Source organism: Dendrobates tinctorius, unplaced genomic scaffold, assembly GCF_039654945.1.
Source record: "Dendrobates tinctorius isolate UK_male_01 unplaced genomic scaffold, ASM3965494v1 ptg000022l, whole genome shotgun sequence".
Taxonomy (NCBI): domain Eukaryota; kingdom Metazoa; phylum Chordata; class Amphibia; order Anura; family Dendrobatidae; genus Dendrobates; species Dendrobates tinctorius.
In genome coordinates this window covers 41031971-41053485 of record NW_027361690.1, presented here as the reverse complement: position 1 = coordinate 41053485, position 21515 = coordinate 41031971, and the positions used below count along the sequence as shown (strand labels likewise).

Here is a 21515-nt window from a genome sequence, read left to right as displayed (position 1 = left end):
TCTATAGTATGCTGCTCTCAGATTAAATAGCAAAAAACCTTCTCAAAGATTCTCTTTTAAAGCACCACTACAATGTTTTTTTTAATTTCACTACTGGAGTGGTGCTGAAAATCTAAGCCCCCTGGCCCCTGTCTTATATTCACCTTCTGGCGTTTTCACCTGTTTTCGCCGCCGCTCCGGTCCGTCTCCTGCAGTTTGTGACCTGCCGGCTGCTCCAGTCTTTCATGGAGCGAGCTGTTGGTCAGTAATCAAAGTAAGTCTGTGAGAACCTCATTCTGGCTCTCATTGATTTGCATTGAGAGCTTGTGATGTAGTTTCTGACTTCCGACAGGTCAGAAGCTGCGCTCACAAGATGATGCCACACAACCGCAGCGGCGCAGAAAAATGGTGAAGATGCCAGAGGGTGAGTATATGACTGGCGGCAGGGGACTTACATTTAAAGCGCCACTAGGGCTTTATAGTGTAAAATTCAGCTGACAGATTCCTTTTAAAGAGGGCTTTTCACCAAGTCAAAAGTGGCAAATATTTGCTCTTGTTTTATTCCAGCCAATTCTCAGAGGTTTCTGGCCACCCCCTGACTAAGGACAAGTTCCGAAACGAGAGTCGGGGTAGTGCGCTGAACTTGCAAAGCTGATCACACAGGTAGCTGTCTCCCTGGTGCTTTCGCTACACAGGTCATTGTCAGAATCCACGGTTGTATATTAGCATTGTCCTTTTATTGCTTATGACTGACACCTGACATATTGTAATACATTAATACATCTATTGGTTCACTCCTTGGCATATATTATTTTTTACAGCACGTATAGGATCTGATTCCCTTTTGCAACCCTATATAGGCATTTTTTCTATATTATCAGCACCTATAACTAATAGTGTATGAATCTTATGCTGCTGTCCTCTTACCTTGTTTGACCTTCGATTGTACTATATATTTTTATAATGCTGTACATTTACCACTAGAAGTAAGCGTATGTATTATTTTATGTAAGTGCAGGCACTCTTCTTTAAGCAGTGCCACCATTCACCACGTCTGTTCTAATAAAGGTGCTTTATTTCTAACTCTACTAGTTTTAGAATATTTTTGACCACACGTTCGTTGCTTCCTCTTTTGGTTCCTTCTTTAAACCGAATGGTCTGCCATTTATATCTTATAGTACACATGCAGTATATATCACAATTTTTAACATTATATATCTAGTCATCTCTTAGTTGATATACAGTGGGTACAGAAAGTATTCAGACCGTTTTAAATTTTTCACTCTTTGCTTCATTGCAGCCATTTGGTAAATTCAGAAAAGTTCACTTTTCCCATTAATGTACACTCTGCACCCCATCTTGACTGAAAAAAAAAACAGAAATGTAGAAATTTTTGCAAATTTATTAAAAAAGAAAAACTGAAATATCACATGGTCATAAGTATTCAGACCCTTTGCTCAGTATTGAGTAGAAGCACCCTTTTGAGCTAGTACAGCCATGAATCTTCTTGGGAATGATGCAACAAGTTTTTCACACCTGGATTTGGGGATCCTCTGCCATTCTTCCTTGCAGATCCTCTCCAGTTCTGTCAGGTTGGATGGCGAACGTTGGTGGACAGACATTTTCAGGACTCTCCAGAGATGCTCAATTGGGTTTAGGTCAGGGCTCTAACTGGGCCAGTCAAGAATGGTCACAGAGTTGTTCTGAAGCCACTCCTTTGTTATTTTAGCTGTGTGATTAGGGTCATTGTCTTGATGGAAGGTGACCCTTCGGCCAAGTCTGAGGTCCAGAGCACTCTGGAAGAGGTTTTCATCTAGGATATCTCTCATTCATGTTTCCTTCAATTGCAACCAGTCGTCTTGTCCCTGCAGCTAAAAAACACCCCCAGAGCATGATGCTGCCACCACCATGTTTCACTGTTGGGATTGTATTGGGCAGGTGATGAACAGTGCCTGGTTTTCTCCACATATACAGCTTAGAATTATCACCAAAAAATTCAATCTTCATCTCATCAAACCAGAGAATCTTATTTCTCATAGTCTAGCAGTCCTTCATGTATTTTTTTTTTTTTTTTTTAGCAAACTCTATGCGGGCTTTCATATGTCAGGCTTCTGTCGGGCCACTCTGCCATAAAGGCCCGACTGGTGGAGGGCTGCAGTGATAGTTGACTTTATGGAACTTTCTCCCATCTCCCTACTGCATTTGTGGAGCTGAGCCACAGTGATCTTGGGGTTCTTCTTTATCTCTCTCACCTAGGCTTTTCTCCCATGATTGCTCAGTTTGGCTGGACGGCAAGGTCTAGGAAGACTTCTGGTGGTCACTATTTTTTTCAATTTAAGGATTATGGAGGTCACTGTGCTCTTAGGAACATTGAGTACTGCAGAAATTCTTTTGTAACCTTGGCCAGATCTGTGCCTTGCCACAATTCTGTCTCTGAGCTCCTTGGCCAGTTCATTTGACCTCATGATTCTCATTTTGTCTGACACAGGAAAGATGTATATCTTTGTACCGTGTTAGCCAGTAGATAGAAAAATATTCAGGATTCAACTACTGAGGACTCTCAATCCTGAATATTTGGTTTGACATACACTTTGAGCTGTGAGGTCTTATATAGACAGGTGTGTGCCTTTACAAATCAGGTACTATCAGTTTAATTAAACACAGCTTGACTCCAATGAAGGAGTAGAACCATCTCAAGGAGGATCAAAAGGAAATGGACAGCATGTGACTTAAATATGAGTGTCTAAGCAAAGGGTTTGAATACTTATGACCATGTGATATTTCACTTTTTCATGTTTAATAAATTTGCAAACAATTCTTCAATACTGTATTTTTTCAGTCAAGATGTGGTGTAGACTGTACATTAAAGGGAATCTGTCACCTATTTTTTTGACTATAAACTGCGGCCACCGCCATCAGGGGCTTATCTACAGCATTCTGTAATGCTGTAGATAAGCCCCTGATGTAACCTGAAAGACAAGAAAAACGAGATATATTATACTCACCCAGGGGCGGTCCGGGTCCGGACTGGGTCCGATGGGTGTCGCGTTCCGGTCAGGTGCCTCCCATTTCCTGGCGATGACGTCCTCTTATTTGTTTCCTGTTGCGGCTCCGGCGCACTGCTCTGCCGTGTTGAGGGCAGACCAGAGTACTGCAGTGCGCAGGCGCCGGACCTCTCTGACCTTTTCCGGCGCCTGTGCACTGCAGTACTCTGCGCTGCCCTCAACAGGGGCAGAGCAGTGCGCCTGCGTCGCGATGGAAAGTAAAGAAGAGGACGTCATCGCTAGAAGATGGGAGGCGCCGGACCGGACCACGACACCCATCGGAGCCAGACCGGACCGCCCCTGGGTGAGTATAATATAACTCGGTTTTTTTCTCTTTCAGATTACATCGGGGGCTTATCTACAGCATTACAGAATGCTGTAGATAAGCCCCTGATGGCGGTGCCGGCAGCTTATAATCGAAAAAATAGGTGACAGATTCCCTTTAATGAGAAATAAATGAACTTTTTTGAATTTATCAAATGGCTGCAATGAAATCGTGAAAAATTTAAAGGGGTCTGAATACTTTCCGTACCCTCTGTATATGAAGTACTCCCATTCGGCATGTATTGCCTCTAATAGCTCTATAATGTACGGTTTTATAGTCAAAAATTCAGCTGACAGATTCCTTTTAAAGAGGACTTTTCACCAAGTGAAAAGTGGCAAATTTTTGCTCTTGTTTTATTCCCGCTAATTCTCTGAGGTTTTTTTTTTGTGTGTATTTATTAAATCTACCATAAGTATCACGCCGATGTCTCGCATGCCTTCTCAGCACTGCCCTACTCATTCCCTGAACTGACTTGTGTCTATTGCCAGCTCTGCTCCTAAAGAGTCTCCACCTAGCTATAGTGAGGCGTAGTCAAATCCCGCAGGAATTTAACCCTGCTGTATGCTGTATTCTACTGGGTTTGCCTTCCCCAGCCTATCCCTAGGCAAAATTGGGTTTATTGCCCGACTGTTGGCTCCCAATTGCTTGTCTCTGGACCCTATGGGTGCAGGTTTGCTTTGTCTCTCCTGCTATTGACACGACTCATATATTGATCCTGTGCTGCCTGCCCTGACGCTGGACTGTTAGACCACATCACTGCCTTCATCCCCCTTTACCTTGTCCCCATGCCTCTAACCCTCTGGTCAGCTGCTAAAAACCCAGGGACTGCCCTTGAGAGGTACCCTACTAAAGCTTTGAGCTTGCTGCTGAAAGCTGAAGCTGCCAGATATAGCTTAATAATAATAATAATCTTTATTTTTATATAGCGCTAACATATTCCGCAGCGCTTTACAGTTTTGCACATATTTTCATCACTGTCCCTGATGGGGCTCACAATCTAAATTCCCTATCAGTATGTCTTTGGAGTGTGGGAGGAAACCGGAGTGCCCGGAGGAAACCCACGCAAACACGGGGAGAACATACAAACTCCTTGCAGATGTTGTCCTTGGTGGGAATCGAACCCAGGACTCCAGCGCTGCAAGGCCGCAGCGCTAACCACTGAGCCACCATGCTGCCCATAGCTTAGTGTTTTCCCTGGCTAGGTGTGTGTCTTCTCCTCCTGATTTGTTTAGTGTATTCCTGGTTTGACACCAGCTTATTTCTGACTATTCTTACAGATTCTGATTTTGTCCTTGACGTGACCTCTCGGCTCTGACCCTGACCATGCATACCTCTGGAAAGCAGCTCTTCTCTAGTAGCATTCCACTGGGTTCTATTGTAATACCAGATCCTTGTACAAAGGTTTAGGGGTACTGGGATTTCTATGGAGTCTGCCAGATGGAGTGGGTAGACTTTTGAGCCTGTGGCCTCAAGCAGAGGTTACGCCTACACTTCCAAATCTCATCTGACATTGCTGTCAGCGCTCACTCTCTCCACTGACTGCTGTGATATGAGATCTGGAAGTGTTTGCAATGATAACAACTAAACTCTGCTGTATGTCTATACAGTAGCTACAGAGGTCAGTAAAGAGAGAAGGGTGTGTTTTTTCCCTTGCTTGCATGGTGCTGTCTGAGGTCATCCTCATACAGGGGAAGAAGTACAAGCCCCCAGAGGCAAATCCTAAAGCCCAATTGAACTATCAGATAAATTAAAACCTAAATTTTACAAGCTAGTATCTCCACAAAAGAGAGGAGAAATTAAAAAAAATTAAAAAAAAAACTATGTTTTACTCAGCTCTGCAGTTATTATTCAAGGATTCCAGTTTAACATGCTTAAATTGGTAAGTAGCTCTCTTTAAAAACAAATTCTGGTTGTTGCAGCCCCACAAATGGATGTTAATTTGCCCTATCAACAAATATGTATGCAGTGAACTTCTAAGTGTCCCAAACCGAATGCTGCATTTGGGCAGGAATATACTGTAAATATAATGAAATAACCAGTACAGAATTTTAGACATAAAAACCTAATGGTGTTAAAAGGTAATTACAACAACAACAATAATAATTTTATTTCTATAGCATCAACATGTCCCACAAGCAGTTTGCAAATTAAAAGGTATACATCAATATATATATATATATATATATATATATATATACACACACACACACACACATACACTGGATATGTTCTGACTATACTGGTATACAATCTGTAGATGGACTAAGGGTACCGTTACACCTAGCAACTCACCAGTGATCCCGACCAGCGATATGATGCGGTCAGGATCGCTGGTGCATCGCTAGGTGGTCGCTAGTGAGCTGCCACACAGGCAGAACTCACCAGCGACATAGCAGGGGATGGCGGTCGCTACTTACCTGTCAGACGCGGTGATCCTGCGTCCTCCCACCCGCGTCCACGCGTCGCTCATCGTCACAGAAGGAAGCGCCGCAGGAAGTGACCGACGAGGAATGATCCAGGAGCTTGTCGCGCGATCAGCGATAACCAGCGGGGGAGCCGGTCGGAGGTAAGTATCACATGCAGCGATATCGCTAGCAATATCGCTGCTACGTCACAAAATCGGTGCCTTTACAGCGATATTGCTAGCGATATCGCAGTGTGTAACGGGGGCTTAACACTACTGTTCCCACAGTATGGGGTCAGTCTGTTGCTATTGGCTCTGTTTAGATTAACCCAATATAAATGTAGCATATACCTCTTATAGGCTTTAAATGTATATAATTTGCAGTGTAATTACCTTTATTTGCCTCTTGGTACTTTTTTTTGGCTTGTATTGTATCTTTTACTTTACTACGATATTGAGTCTTCAAGTTTTCTATTTCCTGTTGAGTCGTCTGTGGAATGAAAAGCCAGAGGTACAGTTTACTTAGAAGTTGTTTTTTAAATATCACTTGCATTATGAAGATCGAGTATCACTTATATTTTGTAATGGAAAGGAATCATATTTTATTTACAATTTCTCATTATAGTCAAAGTTGAATTAACATAGTGACCAATTACCATTATTCACAACAGTAAAAAATAGAAAATAGAAAACTTCCAAATAGTTTGACCTATATTTATTTTTGTGGTTCCTTGCAGTACTGGAATTTAGGGATAACTGATTTACTTGAATCTTTGCATATCTCACAGTGTGTATATCACAACATCACAACATAATGATTAAGGTTCTGCCCATATATGCAACATTGCAACTAACAGGACCTAAGACGTCCATTATTCATTCTGCACCATACTAGCCTCACACTATCTCTAGTCACATAGTATATTGCATCCAAATCTAGACAAGCACAAAATGAGTGAGAGGTTATGGGGTCAACCCCTCACCATAAGCATAGATGCAATTCATACAAAAAGTGGTAACTATCATCTGTTATGGCTCTAAAAAGTAATGAAATGTGGTAATGTGGTTGTTATTGTTATGGAGAACTGTGGCTAGAACCGAAATGAGGATACTAAGGGATATGCTTAAATATGGACTATATTTTGAGGGCACTGTGACTGACAAAGGGTGTGTGTGTATGTGTTTTTGTGTGCATTAATGTGTGTGTCTATGGCCAAGCCTTTTAACTCAGCCTCCTAACAAAATCCTGCATACATCCTCAGATAAAAAAACAAACACCAAAAACGGACAAATTGATAACAGGAAAGACATAAAATATTTAAAAATTTGCCTTTATTAAAGTGAGTGACATACAATTAAATAAGGGTGTCCACACTACAGAAATAACATAAAAAATATGTATATTAAAATGAATATTATAAAAAAAATCTAATATAAAAATATATATAAATACTAGCTGAAGAGCCCGGCGCTGCCCGGGCATAGTAACTAACTGTGGTTAGTTATAACAAATTATAATTATCCTCCATCCCATAGTCCCGTGCCCATATACCCATCATACATATCCACCGTCCCATAGGCCCGTGCCCATATACCCATCATATATATCCACCATCCCATAGGCCCGTGCCCATATACCCATCATACATATCCTCCATCCCATAGTCGAGTGCCCATATACCCATCACACATCCTCCATCCCATAGTCCCATGCCCATATACCCATCATACATATCCTCCATCCCATAGACCCATCATACATATTCTCCATCCCATAGTCCCATGCCCATATACCCATCATACATATTCGCCATCCCATAGTCCCATGCCCATATACCCATCACACATCCTTCATCTCATAGTCCCATGACCATATATCCATCATACATATCCTCCATCCCATAGTCCCGTGCCCATATATCCATCATACATATCCGCCATCGCATAGTCCCGTGCCCGTATACCCGTCATACATATCCTTCATCCCATAGTCCAGTGCCCATATACCCATCACACATCCTCCATCCCATAGTCAACCATTATGACATCATAATGAGCGGCGGGGCTTGCAACCTATGATGACATCAGCGTCGCCATGGCAACCATTATGACATCATAATGAGGGGCAGGGCTTGATAAACACTTTTTTCCCCCATTATGTAGATGGGGCAAAATTGTTTGGTGAAATGGAACGCGCGGGGTTAAAATTTCGCCTCACAACATAGCTTAGGACACTCTCGGGGTCCAGACGTGTGACTGTGCCAAATTTTGTGGCTGTAGCTGTGACGGTGCGGATGCCAATCCCGGACATACACACAATTGAGCTTTATATATTATTGAGCACCAAACTGCCAGTATAAAAAAAATCACTATATATGCATGGGCTAAGTAAATATAGTGGTATAAAGTGACAATGACATAATAATCTATAAGGCTATGTGCTCACGTAGCGTTTGTCAAGCAGAATATTCCTGAGCAGAATCGCACACCCTGCTCCCGGGAAAACGCATGCGGATTTTGACAAGCGTTTCTCAAGCGTTTTCCTAAGCGTTTTTGCCCATACAAATGATGGTATGCGGAATCGCGGGCGATTCTGCAAAATTAACGAACATGCTGCGTTTTTTACCGCTAAGCAATTCCACAGCGGTAAAAAACGCATCATTGGCACAACATGTGCGTTTTCCATTAGGAATGTTTGGAATGCTTTTTTTTTTTAAGTGTTTCCGCGGCAGAATCGCGCGTTTAAAATTGCCGCGGAAACGTTTAAAAAACGCTACGTGGGCACACAGCCTAAAAATATAAGTGAAAGCAATATTAGATGAAAAGCACGTCACCCCCTGACGAAGGATCTATATCCAAAACGCGCATCAGGGCGTGCCTGCACTACAGCTTGAAGGCCAATAATGCCAGGTATATGATTTTATCTATCCTATGTTTGCTGGGGCCATCATTATATATTAACTCCGTATGGTCTATTCATTGGCAATGGATTTGACATTTTTGCACTGTTTTTTTTTTCACATTTTGCACCTTTTTCAAGTGCTTTTCATCTAATATTGCTTTCACTTATATTTTTATAGATTATTATGTCATTGTCACATTATACCACTATATTTATTTAGCCCATACATATATAGTGATTTTTTTTATACTGGCAGTTTGGTGGTCAATAATAAATTTATATATATTTTTATATTAGATCTTTTATAATATTGATTTTAATATATATATGTTTTTATGTTATTTCTGTAGTGTGGACACCTTTGTATGTCACTCACTTTAATAAAGGTAAATTTTTAAATATTTTATGTCTTTCCTGTTATCAATTGTTCCGTATTTGGTGGTTTTTTCATCCTAACATCCGAATGGTCTGCCATTCTCTCTTTTTGGGTCGTTTACAAAATTATTTGCAAATATATTTTTATGCCATATAGTTAGTTTGTGATGTCCTTTTTGTTTAATGTACATCCTCAGATGTCACATCCACAAGAAATGTTATTAACACACACAAGCACAAAATTGTTGGTAACTTTCTGTTAAAGTAAAAAAAAAACCCTCAATAGTTATTGAAATTATTACCTATATTTAGAGCACCATTGATTACATGGTGCTATACATAAGAAATGGCTACCTACAAAATTCAAATATAAATTACAGTGCAGAAAGTACAATGACAGACTGGTGCAGAGAGGTAGAGAGCCCTGCCTTTGTGGGCTTATACTCTGTAAGATAAAGGGGAAGGAGACAGTAGGTTGGGGGGGTTGTGGCAGCTTCGGTGGTGGTGAGGTGGTGAAGCTTTCTTGAAGAGATGCATTTTCAAGTTTCGTTTGAAAGTTTCAAATCTGGCAGATAATCGAATGTGTTGGGGCACAGAACTCCAGAGTAAGGGAGATGTTCAGGAGAAGTCTTGGAGGTGATTGGGTAAGAAATGTATAAGAGTGGAGGAGAGAAGAAGGTCTTGCGAGGACCGGAGCAGGTTGGAAGGTAATAGATTAGTTTGGAGACATACGAAGGAGACCGATTAAGGACAGCTTTGTAGGTCAATGTCAATAGTTTGACCTGGATACGTTGGTAAATTAGGAGCCAATGAAGGGATTTGCAAAGGGGAGAAGTGGAGTAATAGCAAGGAGAGAGGTGGATTAGTCGTGCAGCAGAGTTAAGGATGGACTGTAGAGGTGCATGTGTGTTGGGATTGTCAGCAGAGAGAAAGTGTAGAAGCTAGAAGGAGAAGTGGTCAATAAAGTGAGTGACTTGGCCCCGGGATCACTATATGATGGCAACTTGGAGGTTGGACAGAAAGTAGATATGGACAGAATGCACTTCAAAAGAAGAGAGGATAAAGGTGCGTAGAGGTAGGATTGGGTTGAAGGTGCAGTTGTTAGAAAGAAAAAGACCCACTCATCCACCATGTCTATTACCAGGGTGAGGAGTGTGGGTGAAGTGAAGGCCACCATGAGGCTGTGTTGGTAGGGTGTTAACCATGTTTCAGTGAGGCCCAGGAAGGATAGGTTACAGGAGATAATGATGTGAAGCTTATTGCAGCTGGAATGGGCATTCCAAAGTGTTTCAGAGAGAATGGGGAGGAGAGTGGGGGTCAAAGGATTGGGTTTGATGTTGCATATATTTGCCGTGGTTTCTAGTAGGTGGGGAGTAATAGGAGGGAAAATTACTGAGGGGTATCAGCTGTGGAGGTTCAGGATCGGGGAATATATATTGCCAGCAGTGAGGAGAAGTAGATACAGGGAGAGGAGGTGGGAGGAGGGTGGCCTGCTTGTTTTGTGGTGCAGTAGAAGCCATCAGAGGTTAAGGAGCAGGACTGCTGATGAGGTCAGATGTAAGGGGGTAGGAGGGAAGGTGAGATAGTTATTAGTTTAGAGAGTGCTGAGGTTTGGGGATAGCGAAGTAGAGTATGGATTAGTAGGACAAAAACTATAAGGGCGTAAGTAAGCGGGGTGAAAAGTAAGTGTGGAAGATAAAGAGGTAAGCAAAGTTAGTAAACAGTTATTGCTCTTACTTTCTGATCACTTATGGTATAGTTCTGCTGAACATTTGACAATGTTGTAAGCAAAGACCAGGTGAGACCAGAGGGGAGGAGCAACAGTGATGCATGTGAGGTTAGAGAAACAGGAAAAATTAACAGACCGGAATGAATACAAAATTTTGCTAATTACAGAGCAGGGAAGCAGCAGACATACCAGAAAAGACAGGAAGCATGGATTGTCACCAATGGAAGTGGGGAATATTCAATTCCGTAAACAGCGTACCAGAAAAAAAACAGACAAACTGAACTGACAAAAAGTAATTTTAATTTTAAATTTACTAAATATCAAATATTGAAAATCAGACATAGGTTTTGAATTGTGGTTCAACAGAAAAATGTAAAGTAAACTAATGAAATTGGCCTGGACAAAAATGAAGGTACCTCTAGATAAGATTGAAAATAATTTGACCATAGGGACATGATAAATTATGGTGTGTCCTGTAATTAGCATCACAGTTTTCTACAAACGTTTAATCAATCTGTCTATTTCAAAGGTGAAAAGTAGTCACTGTGCTGTTTGGTATCATAGTGTGTACCACAATGAACATAGACCAAAGAAAATTATAGATAAAGGTAAAGGCTATGAGATCATCTCTAAACAGCTTGATGTTCCTGTTACTACAGTTGCACACACACATAAGAGGAAAATTGATGACGAATTGAACAGACGGGTAATATGTATGGTAACCAAAGAGCCTAAAACAACTTCCATTGAGATTAGAGATGAACTTCATGGTCAAGGTGTATCAGTCTCAGATTGCACCATTTCAATATTGGCAGATGACACTAAACTCTGCAGGGTGATCAATACAGAGGAGGACAATTTTATATATTACAGGAGGATTTATATAAACTAGAAGCTTGGGCTGATAAATGGCAAATGAGCTTTAATGGGGATAAATGTAAGGTCATGCAGTTGGGCAGAAGAAATAAGATATATAATTATGTGCTTAATTGTAAAACACTGGGCATAACTGTCACTGAAAAAGACCTGGGTGTATGGGTGGACGACAAACTCACATTTAGTGGCCAGTGTCAGGCAGCTGCTGCAAAGGCAAATAAAATAATGGGATGCATTAAAAGAGGCATAGATGCTCATGAGAAGAACAAAATTTGACCCCTATACAAGTCACTAGTGCGACCACACTTAGAATACTGTGCACAGTTCTGGTCTCCGGTGTATAAAAAAGACATAGCTGAACTGGAGCCGGTGCAGAGAAGAGCAACCAAGGTTATTAGAGCATTGGGGGGTCTGCAATACCAAGACAGGTTATTACACTTGGGGTTATTTAGTTTGGAAAAACAAAAGCTTAGGGGTGATCTTACTACAATGTATAAATATATGGGGGACAGTACAAAGACCTTTCTAATGATCTTTTTACTCTTAGACCCGAGACGAGGACAAGGGGGCATCCTCTACGTCTGGAGGAAAGAAGGTTTAATCATAATCACAGACGCAGATTTTTTTACTGTAAGAGCAGTGAGACTATGGAACTCTCTGCCATATGATGTTGTAATGAGTAATTCACTACTAAAATTTAAAAAGGGCCTGATGCCTTTCTTAAAAAGTATAATGTTACAGGGTATATATACTAGATTTCTTAATATTGCCTTGATCCAGAGAACTAATCTGATTGCCGTATGTGGAGTCGGGAAGGAATTTGTTTCCCCAATGTGGAGCTTAGCGTTTGCCACATGGTTTTTTTTTTCTTCCTCTGGATCAACAGGTTAGGCTATGGGTTGAACTAGAAGGGAGTTAGTCTTCCTTCAATCTTAAAAACTGTTACTATATATTGCTGTGATTTGTTTAAAGCAAATCATAAAAAAACAAGACTGAAATATTCCAATATGCATATTGACAAACCACAAAGTTTCTAAGAAAATGTCATTTCGACAGATAAGACAAAATTGGAGCGTTTTGGAAAAAGTCACATCAGCTCTATTTTCATAGACCCAAAAATGAAGCATACAAAGAACATTGTAGCTACTGTGAAAAATGCAGGAGGCTTGGTTATGTTTTGGTGCTGCTTTGCTGCCTCTGGCACATGGTGTCTAGAATCTGTGCAAAGTACAATTAAATCTCAAGACTATCAGGGCTTTCTAGAGGGAAATGTGCTGCCAAGTGTCAGATAGCTTGATTTGAGTAGCAGGTCACGGGCCCTCCAATATTGTAATGACCCAAACCATACAGCTAAAAACATCCAAGAATAGCTAAAAGCAAAGCATTAGACTATTCTGAAGTGGCCTTTTATGATAGCAGATCTAAATGCTATCGATTGAACATTTTGATCAGACCTGGGCAAGGGGCGGCCCGCCCACTGCCTGTGACCGGCCTGCGGAGGGGTCCGGGACTTCTCTGGTTCCTGCTTTCCTCATGAATCATTCATGAGGAAAGCAGAAAGCAGAGGAGTCCCGGCAGACACGGCGGTGAGCGGAGCGGACCCCGACCTCCTGAGAGCGGCACAGAAACATTGCCTCCAGTGCACCGCCCACACACGAGATCTGCGGCGATGAATGGTCAAGGCTGGAGGGGGGCGTGGTCTGAGAGAGGGCTGCATAGATGCCGTTGGTGGCGTCTGCTTGCAGTAGTATACATCACACCACGCCTCCAACTCTGTGCTAAAACGTGCGGGCGTGGTGTGATCTATACTGCTGCACGCAGACCAGTGACACTGTGGTGCAACGTAAGGCTAGCATCAATTACTTTAGACTGGGTCTGGACTGGATGTTTACGTCAGGCCAGGGTCTGGGACTCTGGGTAGAGTGGTCAGCGCCTAATAAAGCCCCTGTGAGCAGTACAGGAGTGGTACACAGATACCACTTGCTTCCTCCCCTGTCCCCTGCAGCAGCCACGTTCTTCTGGATAGCAGATCTGGCCTTTGCCATTGATGTGACTACACTAATGAATGAGCTAAATACCAAGCTCCAGGGCAAAGGCCTCTTTGCATATGAAATGTTCAGCTTGGTGACAGCTTTCATGAGAAAGTTGAAGTTTCTTTCTAGCCAATTGAAGGTCAAAATTCTCACTCACATGCAAACACTGCAAGAAGTCACGCCATCAGTTGATCACCTTGACAAGTATTCATCCATGTTGGAGGCTTTACATGATGAATTTTCCAGAAGATTTGAAGACTTCAAAGCAGTTGAGGGTGAAATGCACATGATTTCTTCTCCCTTTACATGCTGTGTGGATAATGCACCCAGTGATGTCCAGTTAGAACTCATTGATCTGCAGTCTGACAATCTACTGGCAGAGCTTTTTAAATCAGTGTCACTGCTGCAGTTTTATTCTTCTCTTAAGGAAGAAAACTTTCCTAACCTAAGGAGGCATGCTCAGAGGATGTTAGTTCTCTTTGGATCTACCTACGTATGTGAACAAACAATCTCACTGATGAAGTTCAACAAATCCAGATACAGATCCTCTCTCAGTGATGATCACTTGTGTTTGTGTTCTTCGCATATCCACCTCAGATATTGAACCTAACTTCAATGAACTTGTTCAGGCCCAAAACAGGCTAGATTACTCTCATAGAACATTTTCATGTTATTGAAATGTTTCATTTACTGTTCTTTACTAAGTTAAAGGGATGCCGGTCTTTAAAAAACTAACATGATATCTTGACCTAAAATAGCAAGTTTTTCCAAACACTGTTAAAGTTAACAATTAAAGTGAACAATCACAAGCTGGTTGCAGTTCATCATCTCATCATTAAATAAAGATGTAATTAGGTCCTCCATATTTTCATTGTATTGTAAATCTTTGCATTGTTTAACATACTGTTTGTTTATGAAAAGATAGCATATGTATACTATATATTATATACATATATAGTATTGGGTACAACTGAGTTAATTATATTAGTCCGGCCCTCTGACACCATCCCAATTTCTAATGCAGCCCCACGGCAAAATTAATTGCCCACCCCTGATATAGATGATGATGGTTCTGAAAAATTAGCAGAACCTAGTCTGGAAAAATAGCCTTCACACCCGAGACACCTGGAGAAGTTTGCTTAAGAGGAGAACAGGTGCAGAGGTCTCATTGAGAATTACAGAAATTATTTGTTGGCAGTAATTGCCTTAAAGGGTTGTGCAACAAGATATTAAATTAAGGGTGCTTCATTTTGTCTAGGCCATTTTCATTATTTTTTTACATTTCCTGTTGAACCAAAATTAAAAAGCAATGTCTGCTTTTCATTAGTTGATATTCAGTAAATTTTAAATTGAAAATGACTTTTTTCATTCTCAAGTTATTTCAGTGATCAATGTGTTTTTTTTCACATTTCAAACAGATTCTGTCAGCCATAGAGATTCCCTGGATGGCACCGCAGTATTCCTGAGATCCACTACATTTCCCTCAGGCGGTTTCCCGTCCAGCTTCCTCTGTATGGAAGGGAATAAGGCACTCTCCTCCGCACGAAATTCAGTCCAACCTCATACCACCAGAACAATATGTACTTCACGTGCCTTCAGCCCACAGCACCTTGAAATTGGCCTGGTCTCTCACGAACACTTTAGCTTCTACTAACTTAGTAAACCAGGAAGTAGTTGTCTTTTATACTTATCCTAGCCAGTCCCAATCTGAGCTATTCCCAAAATATTAACTTTATCTTGCCCTACTATAACGGTCTATCTCTAGCCTAAGCACTAAACTATATCCCATACTTTCCTTATACCTGAACTGAGTGTAACAGCTTTACCTTAGATATTACCTTTGCAGTACCCACACAGCAACATCAGTAACTATTGCACTATACATTAGTTACATTACACTCTACAGTATACATTTTACATTTCACATAACACCATAAAACGAAGTAAAAACAGTATTCACACTTCAAAATTATTGTCTTCAGGAGCAGAAACACAACAGTCTCTGTCACACCCTTACACTAGCATTGTAAAACATAGTCACACACCAACATGTGCAAACAAGCAGTGATCTCCAAGCACAGGACTGTTTCACACCAGGATCTGGAATCAGGCCTACTAATAACACTGAAGTTGAACCTAAATTCAGATCCTCACATTGTAACATTAAAGGGTAATTCCCAAGATATTAGCGTACCCCTTTTGATGAACCAGTACCTCCCCACCCTGTCTGACATCACTATTACATCAGAAGGATCACATAATGTGGGGAGGTACGGGGAGTGAGAGGATGTGGCCCATGCAGTCACTGACGTGGCACCACACTTGCTAACAACCCTGACAGGCTGAGAGTCCTATTCACTAGCACCAGTGAAACAGAGCACGGCCAGCCTGGTAGGACTGCCATCAGTTCATCGTTAGATATAAGCTCGGTCTGTTAAGATTATATTGGGCCAGAAACCAGCCCTGGCAGCATGGAAAGTTAAACCGAGAAACGGAAGTGTGGATTCATGGATCGAGATAAAAGAGCAGCTCAAGGTTAAATTATATATTTAATCACCTTAAGGACACACTAGACAATACACTATATACACAAAGGTTATACATATAAAGTGGTCAGATATGCAAATACAAACAGTGAATCATATACAAAAAGGTGGAAAATTACAATAAATGTACAGCAGAAATCTTTAATAGGGATATATTAAAAAGGATACAAAGCACACAGTTACGCCATAGGAAAAGGTGGCAACACACTCTAAAATGGAGAATGAATAGATAATTTACATTACATGTGTATATACAAACTAACCCTGATGAATAACAACATATGGGATTAGAAAGACAGTGTAATTATCCAAATGAAACTGTAGACGAAGTGGGAATAAATCTGACAATCCTAAATAACATGATATGATATCAGAAGTGTTAGGAGTTAGGAGGTTCCTTTCGCTGCACAGCGGGAATCTCGAGCCTTGCTTCCGGCAGTCTCCCATTCCTCTCCAGCCACAGAGGAGGTTGCTCAGCAAACTCGTCGGTCCCGGCGCTCTGCCCAGACCAGCTCCATGGGTTTGCTTGCTGCTGCCACCTCTGGCACAGCTATGGCAATACATGCTGCTCAGCAGCGAGATTCTCCAGGGACTAAGTCCCCATGTCGGGCCACTGAGCATACCCGTGGAGTGATCTCCCATTGGAGATCGAAGGTCACGTGCTCAGGTCATGCTCCTGTTCGGATTGGCCCATCCGAGAAGCCAGTAAGGTCCCGGACGCTCGCGGATATAAAAGGTTCGCATGGCCGCTCGGCCATGCACTAGGATAGACTGTATTTTCAGACTATAAGGAGTGAGTGATGTATGCATGTATGAATGTCTCTGGTGACTGAATCATTATGAAACCCCTACCCTTGGTACGCATGTGTTGTACAGCCTAGCTTGCTAGCGCCCAGGCTTAGGCATAGGTAGGTCAGAGTTTGAGTCAGGCATTAGCCCTCATCAGTGACTCGGCACGCCTCAGTGCGAGTGCTCCACACTCCATAGCCAGAGTCTATAGCCGCGTTCGTGGTAGCGACGCCGCGCGTTCAGTGGGCCTAGAGGGACTCTAACCCCGTGTCCTTGGGGTAGAGTTCTGTGGCCGTTTGCTGTGCGCTCTTTGGCCGGGCTCTGTGAGCTAAACAGGCTCCCGCATCCACGTTCAGCAGTTGTGCGGCTCTGTGAATTAACAGAGTCCACTCCTGTTCACACTGGGTGACGTAACCCACGTGTGACTGTTTTCACGCCGCTCTATTCTTCCGCCATTGTTTAGCAGCAGTGTACCACCTCTGCACGGTGGACACCTGGCTGCGAACGCACCTACTACTACTTTATAATTTGGTGCGTTCCACCAGCCCTAACAAGAAGAGTACAGAGCAATAGGCAAAGTAACACATCATGTTAAACAGTTATTACCGATATAGGAGTTGACTGCCCAGTCCCCGACGCGCATTTCGGCATTAATACCTTCTTCTGGGGGAGTCTCTTCTCATGTTGTATCATGTTAGTTAGGATAAGTATGCTTAGACACATTGCCTACTTTTGATTGAGACACAAACAGTGGTAGTACAAAAGATATAAGCAGATGGATCATGTCAATTACCGGGTTGATGTTCGACCATGTGTGTGGTGGTCCACAGGGGGCATGGTCTGCCAACTGGTTTCTAGGTCCTTCATGACACTACCACTAGCCTTTATCCGCTTTGGGCCACTACCCTCTGGACTGAACCTAAATCTCCTTGCCTCCAGCAGCTAAAAACTCCAAAATCGAAGATGAGTCATAACTCGTTTAACGGACGGTCCTTGGGAGGCGGTTTTGGCGCCATCAAATCTTTCCGGGCTCCTGCTGTGCATTGAGACCAAACACAGCTTTGCTATCTGGCTGCTACCAGACATTCTAAGTATCTCCCCACCCTGTGGTGTTAGAACAGATTAAGACTCTGGAAGACATTCGGTTCGGTCCAGAGATCCCAAAAATGTAATCGTGTGCGCCCAGGACTCACGACACGTCTATATTCTCCTTATGAAATCATAGCTGATGCAACAAAGCAGTTAGACCACATGGTATCTACGGTATTTTGCAAGCCAAGCAAGCCTTTTTTTTCTGAGCTTAGCTGGCTCAAGGTGTGAACTCTGTCACTCACAGCCTTTTGAGGCTTGACCCCCCCTGCTGTGCTATGTGTTCTGTATAGCTGGAAAGGGGGTTTTATAATCCCCTGCCAAATAGGATACAAATGATTGACATGAAATTATATCTCAAATATTCTTCACAACCCCATCTGTTGTGAGTTCATTCTCCCCTTCACCATCGAGGTCTGATGAACTCCCTCTTCTGGTGAAGGAAGGTAGTGAAGCTGATTACAAAGCACCTGAGCAGAATGATGATGACTGGGTGACTGGGATTGCTGACTGGATATAAGGCAGCCGACGCCCTTCTGCCTTGCGGCTGATTACTCTGAGGGATTCTTGGAGACCAGTCTGATTCTTGCTCCTCAAAAGCTAAGTTTTCTGCTCTACTTTTTGCATTTGTGTTTTGGTTTTGTTTTGCCTTGTTTTTCTGGATTTCTGCCTTTCCCTGCTGGGTGAGCTGAATTCCTTTTTGCTCTGTCTTCAGATAATACCTGAGTACTGATATAGTCTTTTTGAAGCCTAGCGTCTTCAGGGCTTTTTTCCCTATCAGTCTGTTGGCTCTTGTTTTTGAGAGGGTTTTGGCAGATTGCAGACAGCAGCTTTTCTATTCTGTCCTATTTAGTTAGCTTGGGCCCCATCATTTACTCAGCCTATCTTTCTATCTGTGTGAGTGTTTTTTCATCTTGCTTCACCGTCATTATATGTTGGGGGCTGCCTATTGCTTTGGGGTCTGCTCTGGGGCAGTTTAGATTTCCCTTTCTGTCTTTAGGCTATGTAGTTCTCCGGCTGTGATCGAGGGGTCTAGGGCACCGTAGGAACCCCTCACGGCTACTGCTAGTTGTTGTTGTTAGGTTCAGGGGTCTGCAATCCGATAGCTGCCAACTTCTCTGGTTTTCTGGACTTAGCTAGTATTTCTGTTTTTGCCTCCCACGGTGACTCATTCATAACAAAATCACCAGTCATACAGCAGATCCTAGGGTACTCAATAGCAGGAAAGAACTGTAAAAAAAAGAAAAAGTGTGTATATTTTATTCTCTATATCTTTGAGGCCGTAGGGGGAATTTTTTTTTTTCTCTCAATGGAGATAAAGCAATTGTCTGATCGTGTGGAGCAGCTCGCTGCGGAAGTGTGGGGAATTTCCGCCTACCTTGCTCATTCACATGCTGCTGAACCAAAGATCCCTACTCCTGATGTGTTTTTTGGGGATCGGTCTAAATTTTTGAATTTCAAAAATAATTGTAAATTATTTTTTGCCTTGAAGCCCAACTCGTCAGGGAGCTCCGCGCAGCAGGTTAAAATTGGCATCTCTTTGCTGCGTGGCGATCCCCAGGATTGGGCGTTTTCTTTGAAACCAGATGATCCTATTCTGACTAATGTGAACACATTTTTTCAAGCCTTGGGGTTGTTGTATGACGAACCTAATGCTATTGATCAGGCTGAAAAGACCCTGTTGGCATTGAGCCAGGGTCGAGATTCTGCAGAATTGTACTGTCAAAAATTCCGAAAGTGGGTGGTCCTTACTACCTGGAATGATAATGCCTTGGCAGCCATCTTTCGGAAGGGTTTGTCAGAAGCCGTAAAACATACTATGGTGGGATTTCCTGTTCCCTCTGGTCTTGACGATTCTATGTCATTAGCCATTCAGGTTGATCGGCGTTTACGTGAACGCAGGACTGCACGAGAGGTGTTGCCACCTGTTGAACAAGTGTCTGAACCTATGCAATATGATAGAGTTTTGTCCAGGGAGCAACGTCAAGTTCAGAAGGCGTAATAAGCTGTGTTTTTTTTGTGGAGATGCCTCACATATTATTTCTGTCTGTCCTAAACGAGAGAAACGTTTTGCACACACGTATTCTGTGGGTGGTGTTCAACCTAAGTTTCTTCTGGCAATTACTCTGATCTGCTCCCTGTCCACATTTACCGCCAAGGCTTTTGTGGATTCAGGAGCAGCCCTGAATCTAATGGACTTGGATTTTGCTAAACGTTGTGGATTTCCGATGACACCTCTGCGAACGCCTATCCCTTTGAGGGGGATTGATGCTACTCCTTTGGCGAAAAATAAACCTCAGTTTTGGGCCCAGGTGGTAATGCGGGTCACCCCAGACCATCAAGAAAATTGCAGATTTTTGGTGTTGCATAAATTGCATGATACCATTGTTCTGGGGTTTCCCTGGTTGCAAATTCATAATCCAGTTTTGGATTGGAAATCTGTGTCTGTGGTGAGTTGGGGTTGTCGGTGTGCCCTTAGTGAGGCTCCGTTTTCTTCCACCTCTCCTCAGTCGCATGATGTTCCTGACTATTTGGCGGACTTTTATGATGTATTTAGTGAGAATGAGTCTGCGTCTTTGCCTCCTCATAGGAGTTATGACTGTGCAATTGAACTAAGCCCGGGGTGTAAATTTCCTAAGGGTCGGCTCTTCAATTTGTCTGTACCCGAGCACGAGGCTATGCGATCCTATATAAAGGAGGCGTTGGAGAAGGGTCATATTAGACCATCCTCTTCACCCTTAGGTGCCGGGTTCTTTTTCGTGGCCACAAAGGATGGTTCATTAAGACCTTGTATTGATTATCGTGCCCTCAACAAAATTACTATTAAATATCAGTATCCGTTACCCCTGATTTCGGATCTATTCTCCAGAGTTAAAGGTGCTTGCTGGTTTACCAAGCTTGACCTCAGGGGGGCGTATAATCTTATCCGCATTAAGCATGGAGATGAATGGAAGACTGCGTTTAATACTCCAGAGGGACATTTTGAGTACCTGGTGATGCCTTTTGGGCTCACTAATGCCCCTTCTGTCTTCCAGTGCTTCATGAACGACATTTTCCGAGACTTTGTGGATAAATTTTTGATTATCTATCTGGATGATATTTTGATCTTCTCCAAGGATTGGGATTCTCATGTGGAACATGTTCGGACTGTGTTCCGGATCTTGAGGGAGAATTCCCTGTATGTCAAAGGATCGAAATACCTTTTTGGGGTACAGAGGATTTCATTTTTGGGATTTATTTTGTCTCCGTCAACTATTGAAATGGACCCGGCCAAGGTACAAGCCATTTATGATTGGGTTCAGCCCACTTCTTTGAAGGCCCTCCTGAAGTTTTGGGGTTTTGCTTATTTTTATCGAAAATTTATAGCAAAATTTTCTAGTATTGCCAAGCCATTGACTGATCTGACTAAAAAGGGTGCTGATGT

At 42.4% G+C, this 21515-nt stretch overlaps 1 protein-coding gene across 2 annotated transcripts in view; it reads right to left on the bottom strand.

Annotated features, from left to right (window-relative positions):
• Window positions 1-21515, bottom strand: part of FES (FES proto-oncogene, tyrosine kinase) — a 222580-nt gene that overhangs the window by 102025 nt on the left and 99040 nt on the right. For both annotated transcript variants that reach the window (XM_073568625.1, XM_073568626.1), the window contains exon 4: window positions 6146-6242. In XM_073568625.1, coding sequence (XP_073424726.1) covers window positions 6146-6242 — 97 coding nt within the window. The remainder of the gene's footprint in view (window positions 1-6145; window positions 6243-21515) is intronic.